The sequence below is a fragment of the Tilletiaria anomala genome, assembly GCF_000711695.1.
Source record: "Tilletiaria anomala UBC 951 chromosome Unknown K437scaffold_2, whole genome shotgun sequence".
In the NCBI taxonomy this organism is placed as follows: domain Eukaryota; kingdom Fungi; phylum Basidiomycota; class Exobasidiomycetes; order Georgefischeriales; family Tilletiariaceae; genus Tilletiaria; species Tilletiaria anomala.
The window spans coordinates 80,561-105,863 of NW_013547020.1; the positions used below are offsets into that span (position 1 = coordinate 80,561).

Consider the following 25,303-nt stretch of genomic DNA (forward strand, 5'->3'; position numbering starts at 1 on the left):
TCTCTTTACGACGAAGAGGGAGAGGTTTGAGACTCATTCGCCTCGGCCAACAGTCTAGCGCTGAGAATCTTCGCATTGACATTGCGAATGTTCTGACTCGCTCTCTGTGGGTTGAATTCGTGCAATTTAGCAAACGCCTCGAACGTGAGAAGCAAAACATACGGGACTAACGGTACTCACTTCGATCCCGCCGTCAAAGGCGCGCTTGTAGGCGATCAACGCTTCTTCAAGCTGTTCCACTGCTTCAAGCACGGCTGCAAGGTTGTACTGAATCTCAGGGTCGGACGGTGAGATGGAGGCGGCGGTCCTGCACAAGAGACGGAGAGGAAAGCGAGCAAGACGGCCCTGGTGTTAGAAGCTGCTGACCCAGAGTGTGCGCAAGCACATGCACAAGAACACAATAATCCCAGAGCTTCAATTGCTCACTTGAGATGTTTGACTGCCAGATCGGGTCGGCTGGGCGAACTGAGTGCATAAGCCGATGCCAAATTGGTGTGCGTATCCGAAGAATTGGGGGAGATTCGCAGTGAGTCCTCCCAGCTCTTGATCGCATTAGGAAGGTCCTCTACTCGAGCAGAATGAAGAGGATGAAGCGGTCAGGAGCGCGAAATACTTCTATTATCAATGCGGAACACTCACGTTCGTGATAGTAGCATACACCGAGGTTGAATAAAGCGGTGGATGTCTCCTTGACCTCTATTGATTTCTTGTATGCGTCCTTTACCACCGAGCGCGGCGAAATGGTTAACATGAGGCAGGTACTTCGGCTTTTTCTCAAGCCTCAAATATTACCAGACTCACCTTTGCCTTGTCGACCTGCCCGTTCTCGAGAAACGTGGTTCCTTCATCGGAGAAACGAAGCGCCTCTGCGTGGGAGGGATCTTCGACGCTGGAGGCTTCGGTTGTGGACGTGGCATAGGTCCGCAAGCCAGAACGCAGAAGGGGATGCATTTTATTTCTGGTTGTTTCTGAACGCAGCAGAGTTGCAGAAGCAATTGACGAGCTAGCCGCCTGGTTGAGAGCGGGCGAGCTCCGTAGCTTGGGGAATTGTACCACCTGCTTGCTGCACATGCGACATTGGAGCGATGCTGGCCGCAACAACGCACGACGGGCTGCGCTTTGAAGAAGCATTGTCATTGGATGAGCTTCCTCTTTCCTGCAATGTTTTGCCGTATGTCTACCAATTCGTCAGGTATGTGCAGCATGTCCAAATGACCACAATACCATGATCCATGAAAGAGGGAGATAGGGAGGAAGCTGCTGCTCCCATCCAGAAGCATGAACTGTCTCCGAAGTCTACAATGACGCTTGTCCGAGTTCCGAATTGTGATTGGTTGAGCTTTTAATGGTGCAGTTAGGGTTATGAAAGCCAAGTCAAATAGAGTGGGGCGCGAGCCCACGACCCATGGCTTGGGCCAGGCGGACGACTCGGCCGTGGGTGACTGCTTGGCACGCGACGCGTTCCTTGCCCGTAGCCTGCGGAAACGGCGGCAACGTGAGAGTGAGATTGTGAAAGCGGTGGTGGAGAGGGGAGAGTGCGTGCCGCTGACAGACCCCAGCGGGATGCTCTCTCGAGCATCTCTTCCGCTCATTTTGTCAAAGGTATCGGGGATACCTTCGTCCACAGCATGCTTGCGGCCGTGGATATATCGGACAGACTCTTTTGATGATGCAGAAAGAAGCCTGCCTCTGGAGTCCGTATATGTCTGAGGTAGTGTGCACGCCGCGTCTAAGACAGGTTCAATGCAGGTCCGCACTCTGAAGCTCGGATCGCGAGACGATACAACGGCAACTCCGTGCGTCCTTGATTAGGACGCTCGCCAGCTCTCATTTGAAAGGTCAGTATGTCAAGCATCAGCGCGAGCCGAATAACGCCATACATCAGCCCATTCCAGACGCCGGGGTACGGCTATGCCGAGACGGTGGTCCCTGGCACATTCGAAAAAATTCCCTCACAGTTTCTGCCGCCGAGCCAGCAGCCTTCCAGCAGTGAAGATGCACCGATCGAATTCGAAGATGAAGCCGCACCGATCGAGTCGTCGTGGAATATGCAACAGCACATGCTTCGGTATCCTCAGCGAAGTTCCTCCCCGGTTCACCATCAACCACAGCAGCCGCAGCACCACAGGTACCAGCACCACCAGCAGAAGGATCAACGCGCAGCGCCCCAATTTTACCAACCTTCACTGTTTCATGGCACTGAAGCCCTCGCAGAATCATCCCCATCCTACTCCCCACGCCATGAAGCTCATCCGAGCCCTAGTAAGCGTGCCCGCCATGAACAGGAGCGTGTGCAACCCTCAGCCGCAAACCCCGCCATGCATGGCGGCGAATACACATCTGCACAGCCGTCCTACCATTCTTCTCAGGCGTTTCTTCCATCGAGCCAAGTGACGCAAGCCGAGCCGAACGCAAAAGTATCGCCTTCGCCCTCCCTGCCTTCAAGCTACCAGTCATATCAACAGGTCACATACTATGACGACTCTGCTAACATTCGCCGCAGCAGCCACATGCAGCAATTCTCGTTATCTCAATCAATCTTGTCGCAGAACCAGACTGCACATACATCCACCTCGTATGAAGCGCCTGAGCGAGGATCGTACCTGTTACCCACTGGGATCCAGAGGCAGCGGGACAGCTCGCCGGCCAATGCGTCTGGGGTCTCGGGGTCCTCGCAGTTTGTGAGCGACTTGGGGGCTCTGGGTGGAGGGTGGGACGGGTATATGGACACCATTGGACTCTCCAGGAGCAGAAGCAGCAGCTCTGGCTCGGACAGCGGTAATAAATACCAGCATGCTCATATCGACAGTCCTTCTGGCGTCCTTGGGACCATGGGATATCGTGATCAAGGGCATATAACCGCGCCTGACGCCAATGGAACAGGAAGGGGAGGAGGTAGAGGAGCGAGATCTGGAGAAGCGGGAGATAGAGGAAGGGGAGCAACGATGCAATTGGAAGGGTTGTTTAGCGCGATTTCGGCCGATGACAGTCTGAAAAATCTTGATCAGAAAGGTGCTTCTGCATACAGGAAAGTATTCGCCCAGCTCGGCTTCCCCGTCACAATGTCCGCTAGAGGGTCAGTTCCAACGCCTGCATCTGCGTTTACAGGGGAACCAGAACCGGCATTGTCGATGAGCTCTACATCCAGTGACTTTTTTTCGCAGCAGTGGCACATCGCCAAGTCGCCGGATGCGTCTTTGGCCCCATTTGCTTCATCGCCGCCATCGCTCGTTGCTTTCGATTATCCTCTCATTGTTTCGCCAACAGCATCGACCGCAATGGCGGTGGTGGCGCCAGTACCCGCAGCAGTGGAAAGAAGGAGTCGGCCCAAGAACCAGAAAACACACGAGCTTACATCCAACAAGTTTGCAGGAATTGATCATGAGCAGAAGGACAATTCATTCTTCGCTCCAGTCACCTCACAGCCAGCGCTTTATGCTATTACTGATGGCATCAACGCCTCGCCAACAGTTACAGCGGCGGCGGCCCTAGTGGCACAGTTGAGGGCTTGGTCCAAGGGACAAGGAAAACGAGGGGATTCAGCCAAAGAACCTGCAGAAACCCATCAGGAGCAGCTGGATGATTCGGTTGGGCTTTCGAGAAAAAGCAGCAGAAACAGCAACGTTCCGGACGCGAGCTCGCAGACGCTGGTTCCAACCCAGAGCTCGCAGGGAATCGGGAAGGGCAAATCGAAACAAATACGCCGCAGCAACGGCGATGATGAGTTGGAATCGAGCCAATCCCTGCCGCAGTCTCAGTCGCAGCCTCAATCGCAATCGCAGCGTCCGCGCGCAAGGCTGAAGAAGATCAACATTGAAAAGTATTCGGACATCGATGGCGAGAAGATCGGTTTGGTCCTTGCAGAAATGGGAGGAAAGGAAGGTATCGATTCTGCCATTAAAACCTCTCAGAAGGAGAGGACCAAACTCAGGCACGTGCTCGATCCTCGCAGGACAGCTCCGAGCCATTGACGGGAAAGCACTGAACGCTTACTCCTTTTTCGCGCCTGTCATGTGCAGGCGACAACTCAATTCAAGCCCGAAGATTCCGACAAATGCGCGAAGATTGAAGAAATGTCCCTTCTGCGAGGAGACCTGGCCTTCGTGTCCATCCGGACCGCTCTGTCTCGAGATGCAACCGTGGCTTGACAAGATCCACGAACGTGGTCTCTCTTCCATCGAGCGCATGGACATCGTCGGGATCTGCAAGCGTCATCGCGCCGAGTCGGTCATTATCCCAGAAGGCAAACGTCAGGGATGGCCGATGAAGCTGAATAAGACCAAGCTAGAGGAGCGTGCGGTCCGCGATCACGTTTGGAGTCGCATCGTCCACCTCACGCGCGAACCAGAGGGAAGCTTGCACTTCGAGAAGCTCAAGGAGCGACACTTGCAAAAAGGAAAGAAAGCTTCCAGTGGTGTACTGCAATTTGAGCAGATGGAAGGGGAACAGGCTGGGTAGTGAGTTGAATGCATCAATACGTCCTGTGGGCGCGGTTCCTAGTAGGCTCATGTTTTCTTCCTCTTCGTCACCACTCCAGTTATGGCCAGATCGGATGGGCCCTATTCTTTAAAATCATTATGCGCGATCTATGCAACACGGCGGATCGCACCAAGAACGTATTTGCGAATGACTCAGAGCTCAACTCTCGAATCGCGCCTCTGACGCCCAACCAATTCATCACGGGCGTGATGATACCAGAGCTCTGCTCGCTGCTCATCGCGCAGGACCTCCAAGCAGCGGGGAAGCCGTGCTCGCTAGCAGATGCAGACGTGTTGCGGTTAAAGAGCATTGCGTATGGCAACGCCATGTTCCCCCTCCGTGACAATTCTGAAAGTGCAAGCGACAGCGATGCCGACTGCGACAAAGGCAAGTCGATGGCTTCACAGAGGCGCAAGAAGGAGGCAGAAGGGGCGCCTGCCGCTGCTCCGGCTAGCATGCGCACCACGAGAACGACAGTCAATGGCGCCCAGCAGGCTATCAAAAGCAAAAGACGAGTCTCGCGCCACCTGTCCGACAGCACGTCCAGCGATGAAGCCTGAGTGTCTTGTATTGCACTGTAATGCAGCAACCCTATTCGTACGCTGCATCATTAATAGCAATACAATGTGTACATGTGTGCGCTCACAAGCGCTCGCGTCAGCCATTCGGTGGCGTGGAGCGCTTTAAAGACCTCTCTTGGACAAATCGGCCAGCACGTGGTCAAGGTCAGGCGTGACGACGAACTTGCGTTCGATCTCGCCCAAAGACGTGGCCGTACCAGCGTTTGGGTTGAGCACCATGAGTTGTTGCAAGAATGTCGCTGGCGATCCGCCCGTAACATCCAGGACGACGAGATTATCGCGCGTGTTCGCATTTTCGCTGTCAGCAGCCGCCGCAGCACGGTCAGCTGCCGGGCGACCAAGATGGAAAGCGACGCGGCCGTCACGGTAGAGATTGAGCGACCCGATCCGTCCCTCGGGCGGACCTTTTCGCTTCGTTGTGACCGGTTTCTTCTCGTCTCCATCCTCCTTCTTGACGCCGCTCCCGCCTGCCGATGAACCGGCAACCGTGGAACTCAAGTTCGAGGCGGAATCGCCTGACGTTTCGGGGCCGGGCGTTGTGCATGGACTAGGTGTGACGCCCGCTGCGCCGCCACCGCCCGCTGTGTCTGGCGCAAAGACAACTCCTTTGCTCGGCCTTTTCTTGAGAAGCTGTGCTGCACGCGGCTTCTCATCATCATCGTTTTCGTCGGAAACTGTACCGGGACCCGCACGCTTCGATTTGGAGCCTGACAAGTCTGCAGGTGGCGGTACAGTAGTTGTCCGTGGGATGACGAAGCCAGGGAAAGGTTGCGGGAACTGGAAAAGGTAAAGGCGCTCTTCAGGCTCCGTGCCAATATCTTCATTCGCCACAAAGTAGTCGAGCAGATTATCAAGCAGTTCTTCGTCTTCGCTCTCAGACAAGTCAAGCGCGTTGTCTGTTTTGCCGTCGTGTGCGTCTGCGTCGTCCTCGAGGTCTCGCTCGGCGGATGGCATCTGGCTTGTTTCGCCGCACCTCTTTACGTCGGCAGGGGCAGTCCCCATTGTCTTGTCGCAGTCCGCATCTGGCTCCTTTTTCACGCTTTTGATCCCGTGCTCTACAGCTTCTTCTTTGATTCTGCCCTTGCCATTGGCTTTGCTCCTGCCTTTCTTCCTCCCTGCCTCTTGTTCTCCCTCTTCCTTGGCCTTGGCAAACCTGTACTTGGGTAGTGCGCGCGGCGCATAGGCATCCTCGCGCTCTAGGTCCTCTGCAACCATTCTTCCATCTGCGCGCACGCCGAGCTCGACATCATCATCATCCGACAATGCTTCCCTGTCCGCCAGGTCGAGGTCGTGCTTGGCATCCCTGAAGCGGTTGGGATCCAATTTGAATCCGCTAGGACCTGCTGCGCTGGTGCTGGCATTTGAGTGCCGTGAGCCCTCGTCTTCCACGGACGGATATGAGGATGCCCCCCCGCTGATGCCAAGGCGCGCCGAGGCGCCGGCCGCTGAGCGAGGCGGACCGCCTGGACCTTGTGAGAAGGGGCCCGAAGCATGCAATGGTTCTGGCGCAAAAGATCCTCCTGCTCCGCGCCCGCGTCCACGCCCACGTCCACCAGCTCCTGCCGCCCCTCGCATAAAAGCTGCGCCGCGACCAGCAAACGAGCGAGGGCCCGAGCCCGCTTGGTGAATCGTGGAAGACGATTCTGCTGACGAGGGAGAAGGGCGATTCCGGCGCTGTGGCATGATGGGTCTGAATACCATCTTGCCAACTCCGCTTCCTCCGCCTACAGAGGCGCCTGCAGCGGGGGTACCGCTCGCTGAAGAGGCCAGAACAGATGGTGGTCGTGCGGTGCCCATCGATACGGGCGCAGCCGCCATCGGCGGTCGTGCAGCGCCCATCGAGACGCCACTCCCCTTCACTGCAGATGCCAAAGGCGTCCCCGATCTGCTCGAGGGCATTGCCAGACCTATGCGAGAACGGGGCACACTTGTCGATGCGGATGCTCCGGTGGCTGGGGCACCGGCAGGCCCTGGCCCGGGCGGCGCCACCGCCGCTGCTGCTGCTGCTGCAGCTGCACCCGATGCACCATCTCCCGAGATCTCCGAGCCTGGGGCGGCTGTGCTGCGCTTGGGAGGCATCTCTATTTTGCTCTGACGACAGCCTGTCTATTGATAGTAGGTATCAGGTCAAGACCATCCGTTACTGCGAAGTTGTGCAGGTCATGGTAGCTACCCTCTGGCGAGAGAATGAGAATCGGAATTGTTGCTGTTTCGCTGTGCAGCCTGGCCCGAGTCCCATATTCCGAGTTCCGTAATAATGTTTGCAAAAAGTAGGGTTGGGTGACATGCAGCCTGGACAAAAACAGCAAAAGGAGTGGATGGGTGGCCCGACCGCGCCTGTCCTCTCCTCAATCATGGCAAGCCTCTCTCTCCTCCCAACAGAAGCAACATTCATCAATTCCTCGCCACGGCGCCCTCGAGAGCATTTCCAATCCATGCACATTTATGTATCCTTGCTACCAAATACAACGTATCAGCTTGTGCTTTCATAGATATATCACCCCTTCGGCACAGCGGACAGAGCTTAGCACGAACGCACATTTGCCCAGCATGTCGCTCTCCAACAAGCTCGCCATCAATGACTTGGACCTGAAGGACAAGCGGGTCCTTATCCGGTGAGTACCCATTGGTCGCGCGTACAACTCTTGTTCCCCTCGGCCTACCTGCCTCCCCCCGAGCGAATCTCACTAATGTACCAACTGTGTGGTTGCATGGTATAGTGTCGACTTCAATGTCCCCATGGATGGAGACAAGATCACGAACCCGCAACGCATCGTTGCAGCTCTCCCCACCATCAGGTACGCAATCGAGCAGAGTGAGTTGCTGCTCTTCCTGTCTCGCCTGCTCCGATTAGGTTGAATCAGTGGCCCCCGGCGATAGCTGGAGAACAATCGCGGCTTCTATGCTGAACCACTTGCGGATATAAATCGAGACCCTTCTGGGCTCAGTCTTGACCAAGAGCGCATATCCTCATGTGCATATCTATGTTGCCTTCCTTTTGAACCTTCCCAACAAGCCCTTCGTCTACGTAGATGAGCAGCGACAGAATGCTGACCCTTAACCCTCCTTTTGTACCGACACGACCAGAACCTAAGGCAATCGTCCTGATGTCCCACATGGGGCGCCCCGACGGCCAGCCGAATGCTAAATACTCGCTGAAGCCAGTCGCCGCCGAGCTTTCCAAGCTGCTCGATGGCACAGACGTCAAGTTCCTCCCCGACTGTGTAGGCACCGAGACTGAGCAAGCCGTTGCATCTGCATCTAATGGCCAGGTCTTTCTGCTGGAGAACCTGCGCTTCCACATCGAAGAGGAGGGCAAGGGCAAGAACGCACAGGGCGAGAAGGCCAAGGCGGACCCCAAGGACGTCGAGGCGTTCCGTACTAGCTTGACCAAGCTGGGAGACGTGTACGTCAACGATGCGTTCGGCACTGCGCACCGCGCGCACAGCTCGATGGTCGGTGTGCAGCTCGATCAGCGCGCATCGGGATTCTTGATGAAGAAGGAGCTGGACTTCTTTGCTAAGGCACTCGAGAACCCGGACCGCCCCTTCCTTGGAATCCTCGGTGGTGCCAAGGTATCGGACAAGATCCAGCTGATCGAGAACATGCTCGACAAGGTCAACTCGCTGATCATCTGCGGCGGGATGGCGTTCACGTTCAAGAAGACACTGGAAGGCGTTAAGATCGGCAACTCGCTCTTCGATGAAGAAGGGAGCAAGAAGGTCAGCGAGTTGATCGAGAAGGCTAAGAAAAACAACGTCAAAGTTGTGCTCCCCGTTGACTACGTCACAGCGGACAAGTTCGCCAAGGACGCACAGGTCGGCAGCGCGACGGACAAGGAGGGCATCCCGGACGGCTGGATGGGCCTCGATGCCGGTCCAGAGTCGCGCAAGCTGTTCGAGCAGACGATCAAGACGGCCAAGACGATCCTCTGGAATGGACCGGCGGGTGTGTTCGAGTTTGAGAACTTTGCAGCGGGCAGCAAGGCGTGCCTCGACGCGTGCCTCCAAGCCGAGAAGAACGGCAGCACGGTCATCGTCGGCGGAGGCGACACGGCCACCGTCGTCGCCAACTATAAGGCTGAGGACGGGATCAGCCACTGCTCCACTGGCGGAGGTGCCAGCTTGGAGCTCCTCGAGGGAAAGACGCTCCCCGGTGTCGCGGCGCTGTCAGAAAAAAAAGCATGAGCAGCCGACTGAGGTTGTAAGGCTCCTTAGGGTGTGTGTATGTGTAGGGGCGTACAGTAGCAGAGCATGCATGTATCCTTGCGCAGATTCAATGCAGGCGCTCGCACATGCAATTTTCGAATGATAACAACAGACGTGCAGACGGAAAGATCTGCTCGCACGATAAACGATGTGGCACCAAGCGTCGCACCAAGGACTCGAAGGGAAAGCGTGCGACATAAACCCTTGCTGATTTGGTTCAGCATCCATTTCTCTTCCTCGGAAGCAGAGCTCGACCGCGGCTTACACAGCTCGTCGATGGGGATACAAGAGTCCTGTGGTTTCGTGTACATGTTCCGTTTTGAAAGCCGGTTTCCCCTATTGACATTGTCATTCCGCGATTGGGGTTATGGGGACGTTCGAAAGGTGGAAATGAGAACATAAGATAGTTGCCGATTGGTTGATAGTTTAACATGGTTCATTCTTTCCATAGTCGCTACACAATACATTATCGATTCTCACTTCTTCGTAAGCGCGCTACGCCCAGTTGCAAGATAAATGGAAGATTCACGGAGAGGGACACGAAAGAAACAAGGGCCCTTGGCGCATCGCATCTCCCCTTCGGCTTCGAAGCTGCTTGTCATGGGATGACGACCGGCTGTCCATGCTCGTCACGCACGACGACGATCTCGACATCGGCGTACTCGTTGTTATCGAGGAACTGGATGCTCGCCGGGTCGATCGGATCGGTTTTGACACCCCTGCAAGAGCGAGATTGGTGAGTGGTAGAATGAGTAGGCCCATAGCGTCAATCCTATTCCAAATGCTTTGTTGTACGCTGATTTCTGACCCACCTCTTTTCCTGGAACGAACGCCCTGCGGGAGAAGAAAAAAGCTAGTTTCAGTCTCCTCTTCTTTTTCCATCAATTACCAGATGCACCCAGTGTGGCTGACCTAGAATGACCGGGAAGTACGAGTCTTCTGCAAGGTAGATGACGCAGCTGACGGCCTTGCTGCCTATTTGGACGGGCCACTTGCCGAGGTTGGTGATGCCGTTGAAACCGTACGACCCAGGTCGCGTGTCCTGTGAAGGAGCGCAGATTCCAGAATGAAATCGAAGTTGATTCAATTGTGCTTATATGCGCAGCTTCCCTGTGTGAGCGGGAAGAAGGAACGAACCTTTGGAATGAACCCGTGGGCGAGCGCAAATGAGCGAGAGACGTAGACGTGGCGGTATCCCTCCTTGAGCATCATCGGCACGTCCGAAACAGGTCCGATGCTGCCGCGCAGCAGGCGGACACCGAGCTGCGAGTGGAACTCCTGGAACGCAATCTTATGCCTGGGTGTGGCGGTCTGCTGCGTCTGCATCGTCTTGCGCGAGCGAAGGCTCATCGCGTCTTCGGCTGCATTGCGCAGCGGCGCCTCGGGTACGACGGGCTTGCTCCAGCCAGGCGCAGGCGCTGCCTCGCGCGGAGGTGGGTACAGGATCGAGTCGCGGCCACCGCCAGTAACGCCGCCGGCTTCGGTGTGCTCCTCGAGCGAAGCGACCGGGTTGGGCGGCGCGCGGTGGGTCGACACGGCAGTCCCCTTGGCGCCGCGGTCAGCGGTGCGCGCGACGGGTGTGGACTCGTTCTGCACCGACCCGATGCGGCCGTCCTCGATGGGAGCATCCGCGTGAGAGCCAGCGGATGGGATCTCAGGCGATTCCAGATAGACTGTTGTCGCGGGTCCGGATCAACATTTGTGGCAGTCAGCTCCTATGAGTGTGTCCGAGCAAAGCGACTCCCAGATGCGTACTCACGATCAGCCTCGTGGCTGGAGCTGAAGCGGTCAGCAAAGATCTCCCAGTCATCGTCTGCAGCATGCAAAACCCCCGTATCAGCTCTCATGTCTAAGCACGCGCCTGATACAAGAGCGAAAAGGCTCGAGACCGCGACGACGTCGACCTACGCACCATCTTCAAGAGTGTACAGCTGCTGCTGCCATCTGTACCAGAGGACGAGCGGGATGCCGTCCTCCAGGGAGAGGTTGATCTTCTTGGCGCACCGGCTGCGTATGCTCTTGAGCGTGTCGTCCTGTTTCATCCGCAGCGCGAAGGAAGGAAGCGACCCCGTATGGACGTTGAGGATCGGCATGATGGACTTGTGCTAGTGCTTCGCAAGAGAGGAAGCGTTTTCTTCGTCTGGTCTTTCGTCCTCAGATCCGTTAAGAGGCAGTCCAATTTCTGGGGAAAGGGTGTCAACACCAATGCTAACCCCGCTGTTCTGGCGACGGCTGTGCTTGTCTGGAGACGTGTACGAGGTCAAAGTGAGAGCCCGTATCCTTTGTGAGAGCTATCTACCGGTGTCTGTGGGTGATGATCAGCAGCTGCGGCGCGGCGGTGGCCGGCTGGGGCGAGCAATAATAATAAGCTTGAGGGAAGCTGTGCCGCTGTGCGCTCTCACACAACGGGAGTCAGCTCACCGCGGCGCAGTGCCACCCTGGCCAACCGCCTGCAGCTGCATGGGTCCGTGTCCTCAATACATGACGTTATGGTGCATGCGTTGACCTGGCTCTAGTCCTCGACGGGGCTTTGCTCAGACGCAGTGCTCACAGACCATGTCTATAGCAGAGTGCTGTCATGCTGGCTCGGCGCTGGAAAAAAAGTGCAGCAATGTACTCAACACGATGACAGCCCTGAACTTTGAATTTAGGGTTGTGCAAGCGAACGCGTCGCGACCTTCCCGCACAGGAGAGTGAGATGAGGCAACGCGTTCATGGTGTGGTGAGTAGCAGGCGATGTGGTGGGTGTACAGACCCGACTGCTATAAGCACACGAGGTATCCGGTACACACACGAGCGCAGGTAGGAGAGCAACTCCCCGATCTCCTTCTTCCCTGGTCTTGACACTGCATAGACGCACAGGTCTACTCGATATCCTTAATCTGGTCAGCGCATGAGTGCATCAGCTAGCCATGATGGACGAGTGGAGCGCCTCTTCCAACGGCGCAACCACCCTTCGCCTAATCGGTGCACCCGGCACGTGTGACGCTCCATTCCACCCAGACTTTACCTACCCCATCTTTGGAGAGGCAGAGACCATTTATGGGTATCAAGGACTCTCCATCGATTTGGCTTTTGCGAGTGGGAGCTTGAAGCCGATCGTGCACGTCGACTGGAAGAAGACGAACGAGAACACCAGCGCAAAAGTCGACAATGTCAAGAGCACCCTGACACGGTTCCTCCCATCGGGGACGGTCGACGAGGATGAAGAGGAAGAGCAGGGTGAACCGGGAGAGAATGATGTGCTTGAGGCGCAGAGCAAGGAAGAGATGAGGAAGCTTATCGAGGAGGAAGTGCAAAAGGATGCGCAGTTCCGACCGATGGGCGACAGGGTCGCCAGCTGGTTTGTCACACAACGCAGCGTTAAAGGCAAGGGCAAGAAGGACTCCTGGACTACCACAGGTACTTCTGCCTCTGCTAGCAGCGGTGGAGACCGGAACTTTGAGGTGTATCGATGCACAAAAGATACCCAAGGATTCTTACAGTACTTGCGACGCTTCCGCATCTTCACACTCTTCTTCATCGAGGCTGCTTCCTACATTGACGAAGAGGAGCCCGGCTGGGAGTTCTTTATTCTGTTCGAGCGCGTCACCACCAAAGGCAACTCGTACTCATATCACTTTGCGGGCTTCACATCTCTCTACCGCTTCTGGACGTACCCCGACACGGCACGTATCCGCCTGTCGCAATTCCTCATCCTACCACCTTACCAAAAGCTCAGCCTGGGCACCTGCCTCTACACGGTGGTACACGACCACATCCTTCGGCGCGGCAGCTCCATCAGCGAGCTGACAGTTGAGGATCCGAGCGAGATCTTCGACCGGCTACGCGACGGTGCGGACCTCAAGCGGCTGCTGAGCCCTAGTGCGCTCAAGCCGCCAGAAGAAGCGACAAGCGGGGCCAGTGTGCGGTACGAGATCATCGCCAAATTGGTCAAGGAGGGCAAGATGCGCGCACCGCTCGATGCCGCGTGGTCAGAATCTCTGCGCAAGGAGTACAAGATCGCCCCGCGGCAGTGGGCGCGCCTGCTGGAGATGATTCTTCTGCTCCTCCTCTCTGCCACCCAGCCTGGCAGCGGCACTTACGCGCAGGACATCAAGGCTTACCGGCTGCAGGTTAAGGCGCGCCTTTACAGGCATAACCGCGACGTACTCGTACAGATGAGCAAGGATGAGCGCATTCGCAAGCTGCAGGAGACGTACGAGAACCTCCTCGAGCACGACTACGCAGACCTCGTTGGTGTCGACGTCGCTCCGTTCCTCGGCGGCGTCACGCTGCCGGGCGAGGTAGACGACGATGAGAATGGGCAGGCAGCAGGCTCGAGGCGGAGCAATGGACATGATGCGGCGGATGGGCCAGCAAGGAAAGTCGCTCGCCTCACGTGATGTACTCAAAAGGACGATCAAGGTGGACATTGTGTTGCACAGCATCGAATTCCAGTCATGGCCATCTCGACGCTAGCTCTCCTTGAGGACTTTCTCCACCTCGTGCATAAATTCGTTCGGCTTTTCTGCTTGCACCCAGTGACCCGTCTCTAATGTGACCAGCTTCATGTTGGGGAAGAACGCTTCACAGATGGGAATGTTTCGTCGATTAACATATCTGGAAATGTTTTCCGCGCCGTCTCAGTCGACCGCAGGACTCCCTTCTAAAGTAACCATTCAAGGCTACTCACTTGCTTGCGGAACCTTTGACGAACAATGCTTTGCCCTCCCACTTGCGCTCCGGACGTTGTCCATCGTTCCCTTCCGCCCCCACTGGGTCGTATGGAAAATCGCCGATCTGGCTGATGTTCTTGCGAATATTATCGAGCGGAATCCGGAACGTCCACGTCCTTGCGTTTGGTGATGGCGGGCGGCTGAGGTTGGTGAGGAGGAATTGCCGGACGCCCATATCCTTTTCGATTTCCTGTAGCATCTTGTCTGCCTCGTTGCGGGTCTCGAGGCCCGCATCGCGTATCGCGATCATCGCCTCGATGTAATGCTCAAACGCGGGGCTGATCGGCCCGCGTGCCGGAGTCATGTCGACGCTGATGAGGTGGGAGATGGTTCCTGGTGGCAGATCGGGCGAGAGCGCCAGCGCGAGCGACACCTTGCCGCCCATAGAGTGACCAATCAGGACGACATTGCGGAGATTGTTGTCTTGCAGGAAGCGCAGGACGTCCGCGGCCATGTCCTTGTAGTGTATACCTTCGATGTGAGGCGACGTTCCATGGTTCCGTAGGTCGAGCGCATACACCGGCACGCCGAACTTTTTTGACATGGCTCGTCCCAAGCTGCGCCAATTCTGTTTCGAGCCGAACAGGCCGTGGCAGACGACAACAGCCTCCACGTCCGGCCTAATGCGCGGCGCGGCGTCGTTTGGCACTGGATACTGCTCAAAGTCCAACACCACGGTCTTGCCGGTCGCCGGAGCCGGCGTCACTTTCGACGGGTCCGAGCTAGGCGCTTTTGTATGCCGCGAGCTCATGAACAGCCGCGCCTGGGTGCGCGGCGCTAATGCTACCGCGGCACTCCTTGTTGTCCATCTCCCCTCAAGCGGTCGGCTCGGCGAGACTTGATCGGCCGCGCTCGTGAGGCAATTCGAGACGAGCGGTGACTGTCGCTGCAGCCCTTGCAGGCTCGATGCTGCACGAGCACACCGTGGAACAAGCGTCATCTTGTCTTGCAAGCGCGACCCTCCACGCTCGGTCGGACATACACCGGAGATGAGTCGCTCTCAAGATGAAGTGTCAAGTGCAAGCTTTGATTTGAGGACTGCTCCAACACCAGAATCTAACAGGTGGAGTGAAGATCGGATTGAGCCGAAAAGAAACAATGCGAACGGGAAGTAACGGCAGCTCGGCTGTGTGCGCGGGGCCACCCTGCGCATTGATTCTTTTCAAGTCGCACAGCTATTCGTGGTGATCGAGCTCAGTTTGTGTGGTAATGACGATGGCTGTGGCAGGTCCTTTGGGTGACAGTTGCGAGTCTGGTACCAACGCTTCCCTCGACAAGTAGTGCAACGGATGCCGCCCTTGTTCCAGATATCCGTCGCATCTCCTCTGCTGGTGACCTTTCAAAGTAAGCCTCCGACCGTGAGATGCGCCCGAAATGTCCCAGAGAGACCGCCTCTTTCAGTCCTTGAACCTGGCTCGTCAGCAGGTCCTTGACGGCGTGGAAGAGTTCCGCGATGGTGTCACACAGCGATTCGATGGCCCACTGGGGTCACGACTGCAACCTCAATCGCGAGCGAGTGGCCCTCCGTCGTCAACAGCACATGGGCAAGGAGCATCGGACTTGCAAAGGAATAACACGCTCCCGCTGTACTCGAGTCGCAACACTGGGCCCCCCGTACCAGCGCAAGCGTTGCATGCTCCTCCTGGCCAGAGTCAACGTGAAGTCGATGTAATGAGGGCTTCGTCTAGGCGGGCAGGGGGCCGGTCTGAGACGGGTGCAGCTGGCGTGGATGGGCTCAAAACGGTGCACACGTACAGTGGGGCGGGGGGAAGGGCCATACTAGAGTGAGGATCTTTCTCTGAATGCCGAGAGCTTGCGTCTGGCGTCCAATGACCATGGCCCGACGTTGCAACAGATTGCACACAGCTCCTCAGCAGACACCAACGTACATGGGAGGCTCAGTGGAAAGAGGCAGAGGCGCCATGGTCGGCCGACTTTGCTTCACTCCCAAACCGCAGGAAAAGATATCGCACATCACGCTAAAGCTCAAAGCTGTCGTCCGCGTGCGTGTGCCGGTAGTCAATCCGAACGCACCCGGTCCGGCTCAGATCGCCGCGCGTAGCCCAGTTGTTGAGCAGACGATGGAGAGGGAGGTGCTGCTGCTTCAGCTGGAACAGAGTTTGTACCAGGCTCGACCTGACAACAAGGAAAAGTATTTCGAAATGCCTGCCTCGGCCGCTCACGACTCGACGGTCACCTGGCCCTTTCAATTCGACATACCAGTGGAGGACAGAGGCGGAAGGGCTTTCCCAGTGTCGTACGTGCTCATGGGCGATGAAGCGGCCCGGCCTCAGCCGAAAGGATACGAGCCGAGAGGCGCATCACTCATCTCAGTCGGTCGAGGGCTTCTGTCGTCGCTCAAGAACGTCGGCCAGTCGGCTGCAGACGCGAACGAGTGGGCATCCGTCAAGTGGTATCTCAAGGCGACCATCGGTCGGCCCGGGATGCTGGAGACAAACGATCGCATCTTTGCACCGTTTACCTATCTTCCACCGCCGCCCCGCAACATGTTCGAGCTGCTCGATCGAAGAGCACGGACGCCTGCGCAATTGCGGGAGAACACGCCGTTTGAGCAGTTGATGGAGAGCTCAAGGACGTGGCAGGCGATCGACATTGGCACAGATGGCGCTGAGAAAGCCAGGCCGGGGCTGCTGGGGTCGCTTTTCGGGGTGTCGGGTAGAGCAAAGCAAATGAGCGATTGGACGCTGGAAATGCCCAGCAGCCCGGCGGTCTTTACGTTGCAGGGATCGATACCATTCTACATCTGCTCCAAGGCGCCACGGGAGCTAGGTGCACCCCTTGTGAGTTGCATAGAAACGTGGTCATGTTTCAGGCATCCAGGGCGAAGGACTGATTCGCCTTCGCTTCAGATCATCTCTCTGTTCAAAAGGATTACGCTGGTATCAAGGTCGACGCAGGGCTCTGACGTTCGCAAAGTCTGTGGAGCGCGCATCGCCACGTCGCCAACAGTATTAAAGTCCCAGCGGTCGGGCGTCGTGACGTATCGATGGAAAGGCGTGCTGGATATCCCACCGACGTGTGGCCCGTGCTTTGACAGCCAGATCCTATCGTTGGAGTACTTCATCGGTATTCAAGAGCGGCTAGACACGCCGTGCATCTACGCAAAGCCGATCGTACTCATGTGCGCACCGCCACGTCTCATTTGCACCAGCGCGCCTTCTCCAGCTACGGGAACACTGGCACAGCTGGCTGTCAGTTCTGGCTCAGGCTTGGGTACTGGCAGCGAAAAGGCTCGGCCGACAGCTGCTCCTCAGGCTCCGCCGCATTGGCCTGATGCAGCCACCGCTTCTTCCTCTGCGGCACCAACTCCACCGCCGCCGCCGCATTCGGCTCCAGATTCCGAAACTAACACCGCATCGTCCGCAACATCGCAGGCACCCTTGCCACTCTCGGACGAAGCTGGTCTCTTCGACGAGCTCAACGTCGAGGGTATGCAAGTCGACTTACCTCCATGTGAGTCCTACTCAGCGTTGCGCTTCCCGATATCCCCGAGCCGCAGCTAATTATTCGCTTTGCTTTTTCTCACTCCAATACAGCATACTTTGAGGCTACGGGCTTCCGAGACGCAGACTGATCTGTTTGTGAATGGTGGCAGAGCAAAGGCCACAAAGTCGGCTCGACGCGGGCGGTTCCTGGCTCGACACTTCGACGTTCAACGCAACGCTGTGGCGCATGTCTTCTCGACATTGCCGCCCACCCTGTACCTTCTACCTTACACTGGCTCTGCTCAAGGCCCACGTCATGTACTTTATGATTCCGTGTAGCATGGACATTGGTCTTCAACCCTTCTGAGCCCTTCCACCAAACAGTGAACATCGTCGAGAAGCTTGTATGTACAGCAGCATCAGTGGGTTTTCTCGCTGTGACTTTGCCTCGTGTGTTCCGCCGTTCCGGTGCAGCCGCTAGACAGGGACGCCTCCAAGTGAGAATAGAGACTAACCCAGTGCCGTGACCTGCGGGGGGAGGGTTCGCCGCGGCTGCGCATCCAGCAGGTAAGCCGCATTCCGCGTCCACGTCCGCGTACATCGCTCGTCTGTCTCGTGCTACATGTTGACCATCGTGATGGTCATTACACGTTGTTACCTCTGCCCTCGAGACGCGCGCTGAGCTCTGGCCTGTGAGAAAGGAAAGGCTGCAACTAACCTGCTTCCATAGATTGACCCAGCTTGGTCGAGCAATCACGACAAAGCCGCGCGCCGAAGGCCTGCCGCTTTTGATAAGTCTCCAGGATCGCGCGCAGCTTGCGCTAACGAATCGAACAGCAAACAACGCTGGAAGATCAACTATTCTAACTTTACAGCCATGGATCAGTCCCTCATTAGTGAGTGAAATGCCGTTGCATGACTGCCATCCATGCACGATAAAGGCTGACAGGTGTACCCCTTCCACTCTTTTGCAGAGCTCGTAAACAGGGTAAGGCGTTTACTATGGTTTCGCATGCGTGACATCAGCGCGCGTTCACTCACCAATCACTTGTCCCGTCCTGCTTAGCTGCAAGATGCCTTCAATACAGTGCGTATTCAAGAAGAAGGATCATATTCAGGATGCCTGCGCTGACACCCTTTGATTCGTCCAATCCCCCAGGTCGGCATCCAGAACCCAATCGACTTGCCACAGATCACAGTCCTTGGCAGTCAATCGTCAGGCAAGAGTTCCGTCTTGGAGAACATTGTCGGACGAGACTTCTTGCCGCGAGGAACAGGTATCGTCACTAGGCGCCCTCTCGTGCTGCAGCTGATCAACCGACCAGCAGGTGGGGTTGAGGCCAAGCCAAATGGAGCCGCAGAGAGTGCGTCGGATCCCGCGCCGATTTGATCTCAGCACCTGAATCTGGTCTTTGTGCTAACAACGCCTGCCGTTTCTGTTCATTCTGTAAAGCTCTCACCCCGGCAAGTCGTCCTGGCGAGACGAACCCAGACGAATGGGGCGAGTTCCTGCATCTGCCTGGCGAAAAATTCTTTGATTTTGAGAAGATTCGGGAGGAGATCGTCAGGGACACCGAGCTCAAGACGGGGAAAGGCGTCGGTATCAGCCCTCAACCGATCAACCTACGCATTTACAGTCCCAATGTCCTCACGCTCACACTCGTCGACTTGCCTGGTCTCACAAAGGTGCGAGCGTGTCCAATGGCCTCGCCTTTATCAGAGGCCGATGGGGTGTTGACCAGATTCGGTTGCTTCCTGCAGGTGCCTGTCGGAGATCAGCCGAAGGATATCGAAAGGCAGATAAGGGATATGGTCATGAAGTACATTTCCCGTCCCAATGCTGTCATTCTTGCTGTTACTGCCGCCAATACTGACTTGGCCAACTCTGACGGGCTCAAGCTTGCACGAGAGGTGGACCCTGAGGGCCTTCGGACCATCGGCGTTTTGACTAAGGTAGATCTGATGGACCAGGGAACGGATGTCATCGACATTCTCTCAGGGCGCGTCATTCATCTACGCTTGGGCTATGTTCCGGTCGTCAACCGAGGTCAGAGGGATATTGACTCGAAAAAGAAAGTGTCCGCGGCGCTGGAGGCCGAGAAGGAGTTCTTCCAGTCGCATCCAAGCTACCGGCCGAAGGCGCAGTACTGCGGCACACCTTATCTCGCTCGTCGGCTCAACACGATCCTCATGCACCACATCCGCAACACGCTGCCGGACATCAAGCAAAAGATCGGCGCGCAGCTTACCAAGTTCCAGACGGAGCTGCAGGGTCTTGGCGGTCCGCTTGGAGAACAGAATTCGAACAACGTTATCCTGACCATCATCACCGAGTTCTGCAATGAATTCAGGTCAGTCATCGACGGCAACAGCAACGATCTCAGCGTCAATGAGCTGGCTGGTGGCGCGAGGATTAGCTTCGTCTTCCACGAGCTGTTCAACAATGGCGTCAGGAGTGTTGATCCTTTCGACCAGGTTAAGGACTCGGACATTCGCACCATCCTGTACAACTCCTCTGGTTCGTCCCCCGCGCTCTTTGTTGGGACCACCGCCTTCGAGGTGATCGTCAAGCAGCAGATTAAACGCCTGGAGGAGCCGAGTCTCAAGTGCGCGCAGCTGGTCTACGACGAGCTCGTGCGCATCCTGTCGCAGCTGCTCGCGAAGAACCAGTCGTTCCGCCGCTTCCCGCAGCTTCGAGAGAAATTCAACACGGTCGTCATCGCGTTCTTCAAGTCGTGCATGCAGCCGACGACGAAGCTGGTGTCGGATCTGATCAACGCCGAGTCATCATACCTCAACGTCGCCCACCCCGACTTCATCTCGGGCCAAAAGGCCCTGGCGATCGTCAATGAAAGGTACAACCCGACCGCACCGGCACCGGCGCCCGCCGATCCGAAGAAGGGCGGCGCGCCTGCCGTGCCGACGCATCCGCACGCCGCCGAGTATGAGAAGGAGCACAACCAGGGCTTCTTTGGCAGTTTCTTTGCACGCGGACAGCAGAACAAGGCGAAGCTTGCCGCGATGGAGCCGCCGCCCTCTTCGCTGAAGGCTCAGGGCACGCTGAGCCAGCGCGAGCAGTCGGAGCTGGACGTGATCAAGCTGCTGGTTACGTCGTACTTCAAGGTTGTGCAGAAGACAGTGTGCGACCTGGTCCCCAAGGCGATCGTGTACGAGCTTGTGAACAAGTCAAAGAGCAACATGCAGGCAGTATTATTGCAGGAGCTCTACGCCTCTGCCGCTGTTGAGGAGTTGATGCGGGAGAGCGACCATGTTAAGATGAGGAGGAGCGAGTGTCTCAAGATGGTGCGTTCGCTTCGTTCCCGGTGGATGTCAGATTTGGGGGGGGACGCTCTGACATTATTTTATTTTTCCCCAGATCGGAGCCCTGGAGAAGGCGTCGGAAATCATTGCGACTGTCTGAAAACGCCCAGAGGAGAGGAAGAGGAGACATTGGGGCACATCCCCGCTCTCGCACGTGCGTATCGGCTCGACTCTGACTCTACGATGAACATCTTTCACCATAGAAGGAATGATATGTGATGGCATGCGCTGTTACAAACAGGCACGAATGGTTGTACCAATGCTGTGTTTTATCTAAGATCTAAGAAGTGACATGCACGCGTCGCAAGTTGCAATGCACTCCAGCCTTTGATGCTCGATGCTTGAGGTCAGGACGAAGTCCTACATGGATGCACTGCGGAGTGCGACCTTTCTCAGCGCCCGGACCCTCTTCAGGGTATCTCGCGACAGCCCCAGCTCGCCAGGGAGAGCTGCGAGACCGTTTTGCAACATGATGAGCCTCACGCTGAGAAGACTGTTCTCGAATCGCCCGTATGCCTGGCAGCAATCTTGGAGACGACGGGTGGGTCATTCGTGCATTGCTGCCGAGCTGGTGAGACGGAAGTTCTTGGCATCAGGCTCAATGCCTTGCAAAGTATGCTTCCTTGCATCATTCTAGCTTAAATGATCCTGCAATGGTATGCAGCTGGTAGCACGGCGTATCGAAAACGATGCTAGCATCGACAGCAGCAGCAATTTGAATCGCAGAACGGTGGGCCCAGTGAATCGCACCTCTAAACATGCCAGCACACCAGAAGCTTTCGGATGCTTTGATGCGTCGATGGCCGATACGCAAGATATCTAGGTCGGGCTGTCCGTGTATGAAGAGAAGGACTCTTCATTCAGAAGCTCTTTTCAAGAACTCATCTCCGCCGTTCGGCATCTCTGACGAACCGAGAGATTATGATTAGCGATGAGCTGGCTGCCGATCTTTCCACGTTTCGACGTCCTCCAATTTCTTCGAGTTGCAGCGATGAGCTTGAAGGCCAGCCGAAGGCCGAAGACGGCCAACGAATGTCAACAGACGCCCGACTCGTGCACTGTCTTCAATCCGATGCCCAGATGCGCCGACAAGACGGTTAGCCACGTATCTCGTACATAGGGCCTGTCGATCGCGTGTATATCAAGGCTCAAGCAGCACACTCGCAGAGCCTGGCGGTGCCCGCGACGTTCAATTGGGGCATGGCATCAATGGCCAGCAATATGCTACACATTGCTGCCAAGTGTCGACTGTCGAGGCAGTGAAGGAGGAACCGCGATATGTAAACCAAATGCGGTCGGCCAGGGAGTGTGCGCGAAAGGAACGGTTCAAAGGAGATGAAGCCAATGTCCGGCTGGACAAATCCGACAGTAGGAGAAGAGGAGGAGCGGATATCAAAGGCGCTAGTGAAGGGACGATTACGGGATGTGTGGATATTGTCGCGGAGTTCTGCTCTGATGAAATAAAACGACATGCAGCCACTGCAGCCTTCAATGCCAGGCAAACTGACAAAGTGAGCAGCGCTCCATATGCTCGTGTGTAGAGCCTTCCAGAGGCTTCCGGCAATGGCGCCGATCTCTCAAGATTGGATACTTGCCCACGTGCATAGTCAAGGCAAAATGCACGTGGGCACGAGGGGCACCAGCAACCAGCCGCTAGTAAAGCCACGAAAATCAGCGTTGAGTCGCCTAATGCGGGATCCGGAGATGCGGCTCTGTCGGGGCTTGAAATAAATTCCATCAAAGGGGCAGAGCGGCGCAAAGCCCTGCGCTTTGCTCCACAAAGCATGTTGACCTTTTTTGCCGCGACGCACTGGCCAGGCAGTAGAGCACTTTGCAGCTACTCGAGTACGCTCAGATGTTTTTTTATATTCTTGCTGGCCGGTAACCATGCGCAGCTTGGCAAACGCGCGGATGTACTTTGCAACTGTCTGTGGCTTCACTCTCTCGCTAACAAACAAACACCCTACCTCCCTTGCGATGGAACCGTGCCCGGCCAAGCCTCTTTTCACCTCCCCAAGACTCAAGCCTCCTCTTCGTACGTATGTGTAGGACGGTCGCTGGTCTCCTTCTCTGGGTCAAGGTGATGGATGGGCGCTGGATGCTAAACTTCGGCGTACATACATACATACATCATGACAACCAGAAAGTGGGCCGAGCCAGGGAGGGGACTGGGGAGCTCCAGCAAGTCCAAATCCAATGTCATGCAGCTTCGAGATGCCAGAAGAGGAACAGGCCCAGAACGCAGGCGCCAGCGCAAGGCGAACGGAGCATGGGCGCCTCCCGTCTGATAGCATCGCCCAGAAAGAACGAGAGGAGCGCGGAATGATAGGGCGGCATTCTACATACTGTATGTAGTGCAGTGCACACTGCAACAATTCGCCCGTCAACACTCGACTGGTGCTTGGAAGTGAGATGGAGATCCACCGCTGCTTCACTCTCATCTCGTGTGGGGAGAGAGAGAAAGGGTTTCTCTCTCTTTGGGTCCGCTCACATTCACCTCTTCTCCATCCTCCATCTGTCACCTTCCCGACTAACCATTACCATCCTTTGCCATGCCATTGCCTGCTCATCAGCCGTCTATTCCATCCTTTCCTCTTCCGCTCCCCGTACATCTTACCATCGTCCTTCCTTGCTCCGTCTAGAGTCTGCATCATTGCAGCATACCCACATTCTTTTCGAATCATTCCACAGTTTTGACACGCCGACCCGCTGACCTTGCGCAGCCGTCGACATCTTCCCGCCCCGCCCCTGCTTCTACCACCTGCAACGCTTCTCAACACCTTCACCTCCGTCCACCCGCAACCATGGTCAGTCTTCGCGCCCTCACCTTCGCCCTCGCGCTGGCCTCCAGCGCACTCGTCGCAGCCAAGCCGACCGCAGACGGCCAGTGTGACAGTGACAACATGTGCGACAAGTCTTCGCCGTGCTGCTCCTCGGCTGGCTACTGCGGCAAAGGCTCCGGGTACTGCTTGGCCGGTCAGTCCTGTTCTGCCGCCCGGGAACGCATCCCTTCTCGCTGTGGGTGCTGACGACAGATGACTTCTGGCTGTTGGGGTTTTTTCACTGCGTTTAGGATGCAACCCGTACGGCTCGTTCGCATTCAACTCGTGCGCGGCGATGCCGCGCTGCAAGTCGCAGCACATCTCGTTCAAGAATAGTGCCACGCCATGGGTCGCGCTTGACTCATACAATGGCAACCCAGCGACCGCCCCACTAACGCTCGACAGCGGCACGCTCCACGCGGGCGCGGCGGGGGCGAGACTGCGCGTGACGAAGAATGGCGACGCCGCGGGAGGTACAATGCTGTCGACGACCCGGTACATGTACTACGGCTCCGTGACGGCTCGCATGCGCCACGACGCGCAGAACGGCATCGTCAATGCGCTCACGCTGATGAGCCCGACAGGTGACGAGGTCGATATTGAGATGACGACAAGCTCGCCGCAGAGCTACCAGACCACCTGGTTCTGGAACGTCGTCGAGGAGGGTTGGACGTGGCCGGGCAACGGGATGCAAACCCCGGCCTACTTGCCCGCTGGCTTTGACGGCCGCGACTGGCACGACTACACGATTCAGTGGACGCCAACGTCGCTAACATGGAAGCTTGACGACAGCGTCATCCGCGTCGCACAGCGCAGCAACTCCTTCAAAAACGGCGTCTACCAGTACCCCGCGACGCCGTCGCGCGTCCAGATCTCCATCTGGAACGCCGCGCTCGCCGCGCCAAGCACCAAGGCCTGGGCCGGCGGCGATCCAGACTGGAGCCAGGCGAACAAGGCGGGCGCCTTCAACATCCACATCGCCAGCCTCAACATCACGTGCGCCGACCCGAGCAGCCTGAGTAACGGCCAAGCGTACGATTTCTCCACCGCGATCGACAGTCAGTCCGGTGAGCCGAAAGTCATCACTACCAATCGCAAAACGACGGTGTAAACCGTCCCGAATCCGTTCTGTTCTGTTGCTCCCCTCCCCCTCTTCGACCCACACACCTACACTCGCTCTTTCACTTTTGCTTGCGGCTTTTGTCCTTTGACTTGGCATTTTCATTCGCCGCCCGTCGCCCGCTGCTCCATGTTCTTTTCTTGGCCTGGCACCCTCTCCGGACTCTGTCTCTCTCACTGTCACTCGCGTTCTCCCACCTAGATGACGCGCTATGCTGTGCACCGGACTTGTTTTGATTCCTTGGAACGCATGGGTATGCGCTGGAATATGATATCTTTTACATACCCCTTTCTCAATCCCGAGGGTGCGCCCAGTTCTTTGTCTCGTGGCAGGACTCGCTCTGGAGGGTGTGGATCGGCAGTGATTGCACGGCACTGCTTCTGGAAAATGACATTGGCGTGTGGCAGGCGGCTCAAAAACGCAAGTACTGCCTGCATGTATGTACGCATGTGCTCCTTGATGTCTGGGTCGGGAGCCGTGCAAAATGGCCGAGTCCTCAGCGCAGCGCACCCACCCCTGCAGCAGGTGTCTCCTTTCTTCCTCTCTCTCCTGACTGTGCAGCAGATCCGGCTCGTTCGCGGAGTGCCTGGAGAGAATGCAGCTGAAAG

At 56.6% G+C, this 25,303-nt stretch overlaps 11 protein-coding genes across 11 annotated transcripts; 7 read left to right on the forward strand and 4 right to left on the reverse strand.

Annotated features, from left to right (window-relative positions):
• Positions 1 to 5: 5 nt before the first annotated feature.
• On the reverse strand, positions 6 to 951 carry K437DRAFT_219097 (TPR-like protein; the record flags this gene model as incomplete). Its single annotated transcript, XM_013390736.1, has 5 exons — positions 6 to 104; positions 181 to 307; positions 427 to 565; positions 640 to 718; positions 802 to 951. The coding sequence occupies 5 exons, from the start codon at positions 949 to 951 to the stop codon at positions 6 to 8; spliced, it is 594 nt and encodes a 197-aa protein (XP_013246190.1).
• Positions 952 to 1,632: 681 nt separating this feature from the next.
• Positions 1,633 to 3,980, forward strand: K437DRAFT_69015 (uncharacterized protein). Its single transcript, XM_013390737.1, has one exon. The coding sequence runs from the start codon at positions 1,845 to 1,847 to the stop codon at positions 3,969 to 3,971; it is 2,127 nt and encodes a 708-aa protein (XP_013246191.1). The 5' UTR covers positions 1,633 to 1,844; the 3' UTR covers positions 3,972 to 3,980.
• Positions 3,981 to 4,131: 151 nt separating this feature from the next.
• On the forward strand, positions 4,132 to 5,039 carry K437DRAFT_265723 (uncharacterized protein; the record flags this gene model as incomplete). The annotated part of the gene is made up of 2 exons (XM_013390738.1): positions 4,132 to 4,457; positions 4,538 to 5,039. The coding sequence occupies 2 exons, from the start codon at positions 4,132 to 4,134 to the stop codon at positions 5,037 to 5,039; spliced, it is 828 nt and encodes a 275-aa protein (XP_013246192.1).
• K437DRAFT_253046 (uncharacterized protein) lies at positions 4,932 to 7,161 on the reverse strand. Its single transcript, XM_013390739.1, has one exon. The coding sequence runs from the start codon at positions 7,137 to 7,139 to the stop codon at positions 5,163 to 5,165; it is 1,977 nt and encodes a 658-aa protein (XP_013246193.1). The 5' UTR covers positions 7,140 to 7,161; the 3' UTR covers positions 4,932 to 5,162.
• A 339-nt stretch (positions 7,162 to 7,500) lies between these two features.
• K437DRAFT_253047 (putative PGK1-phosphoglycerate kinase) lies at positions 7,501 to 9,360 on the forward strand. Its single transcript, XM_013390740.1, has 3 exons — positions 7,501 to 7,675; positions 7,781 to 7,875; positions 8,148 to 9,360. The coding sequence occupies exons 1-3, from the start codon at positions 7,611 to 7,613 to the stop codon at positions 9,245 to 9,247; spliced, it is 1,260 nt and encodes a 419-aa protein (XP_013246194.1). The 5' UTR covers positions 7,501 to 7,610; the 3' UTR covers positions 9,248 to 9,360.
• A 342-nt stretch (positions 9,361 to 9,702) lies between these two features.
• Positions 9,703 to 11,715, reverse strand: K437DRAFT_253048 (uncharacterized protein). Its single transcript, XM_013390741.1, has 6 exons — positions 11,181 to 11,715; positions 11,028 to 11,081; positions 10,406 to 10,941; positions 10,181 to 10,310; positions 10,081 to 10,102; positions 9,703 to 9,987 (listed from the first exon to the last, which is right to left on the reverse strand). Exons 1-6 carry the CDS (start codon positions 11,359 to 11,361, stop codon positions 9,867 to 9,869), a joined length of 1,044 nt encoding a protein of 347 aa, XP_013246195.1. The 5' UTR covers positions 11,362 to 11,715; the 3' UTR covers positions 9,703 to 9,866.
• Positions 11,716 to 12,088: 373 nt separating this feature from the next.
• On the forward strand, positions 12,089 to 13,688 carry K437DRAFT_253050 (acyl-CoA N-acyltransferase). Its single transcript, XM_013390742.1, has one exon. The coding sequence runs from the start codon at positions 12,184 to 12,186 to the stop codon at positions 13,651 to 13,653; it is 1,470 nt and encodes a 489-aa protein (XP_013246196.1). The 5' UTR covers positions 12,089 to 12,183; the 3' UTR covers positions 13,654 to 13,688.
• A 37-nt stretch (positions 13,689 to 13,725) lies between these two features.
• On the reverse strand, positions 13,726 to 14,737 carry K437DRAFT_218996 (alpha/beta-hydrolase; the record flags this gene model as incomplete). Its single annotated transcript, XM_013390743.1, has 2 exons — positions 13,726 to 13,870; positions 13,944 to 14,737. 2 exons carry the CDS (start codon positions 14,735 to 14,737, stop codon positions 13,726 to 13,728), a joined length of 939 nt encoding a protein of 312 aa, XP_013246197.1.
• A 472-nt stretch (positions 14,738 to 15,209) lies between these two features.
• Positions 15,210 to 17,786, forward strand: K437DRAFT_271591 (uncharacterized protein). The gene is made up of 4 exons (XM_013390744.1): positions 15,210 to 15,770; positions 15,842 to 16,787; positions 16,857 to 17,460; positions 17,544 to 17,786. Exons 1-4 carry the CDS (start codon positions 15,361 to 15,363, stop codon positions 17,579 to 17,581), a joined length of 1,998 nt encoding a protein of 665 aa, XP_013246198.1. The 5' UTR covers positions 15,210 to 15,360; the 3' UTR covers positions 17,582 to 17,786.
• A 304-nt stretch (positions 17,787 to 18,090) lies between these two features.
• On the forward strand, positions 18,091 to 20,924 carry K437DRAFT_289519 (putative VPS1-member of the dynamin family of GTPase). Its single transcript, XM_013390745.1, has 7 exons — positions 18,091 to 18,328; positions 18,407 to 18,420; positions 18,499 to 18,519; positions 18,592 to 18,796; positions 18,886 to 19,118; positions 19,194 to 20,735; positions 20,809 to 20,924. The coding sequence occupies exons 1-7, from the start codon at positions 18,310 to 18,312 to the stop codon at positions 20,851 to 20,853; spliced, it is 2,079 nt and encodes a 692-aa protein (XP_013246199.1). The 5' UTR covers positions 18,091 to 18,309; the 3' UTR covers positions 20,854 to 20,924.
• A 2,633-nt stretch (positions 20,925 to 23,557) lies between these two features.
• K437DRAFT_277135 (glycoside hydrolase family 16 protein) lies at positions 23,558 to 24,686 on the forward strand (the record flags this gene model as incomplete). The annotated part of the gene is made up of 2 exons (XM_013390746.1): positions 23,558 to 23,729; positions 23,827 to 24,686. 2 exons carry the CDS (start codon positions 23,558 to 23,560, stop codon positions 24,684 to 24,686), a joined length of 1,032 nt encoding a protein of 343 aa, XP_013246200.1.
• Positions 24,687 to 25,303: the final 617 nt, after the last annotated feature.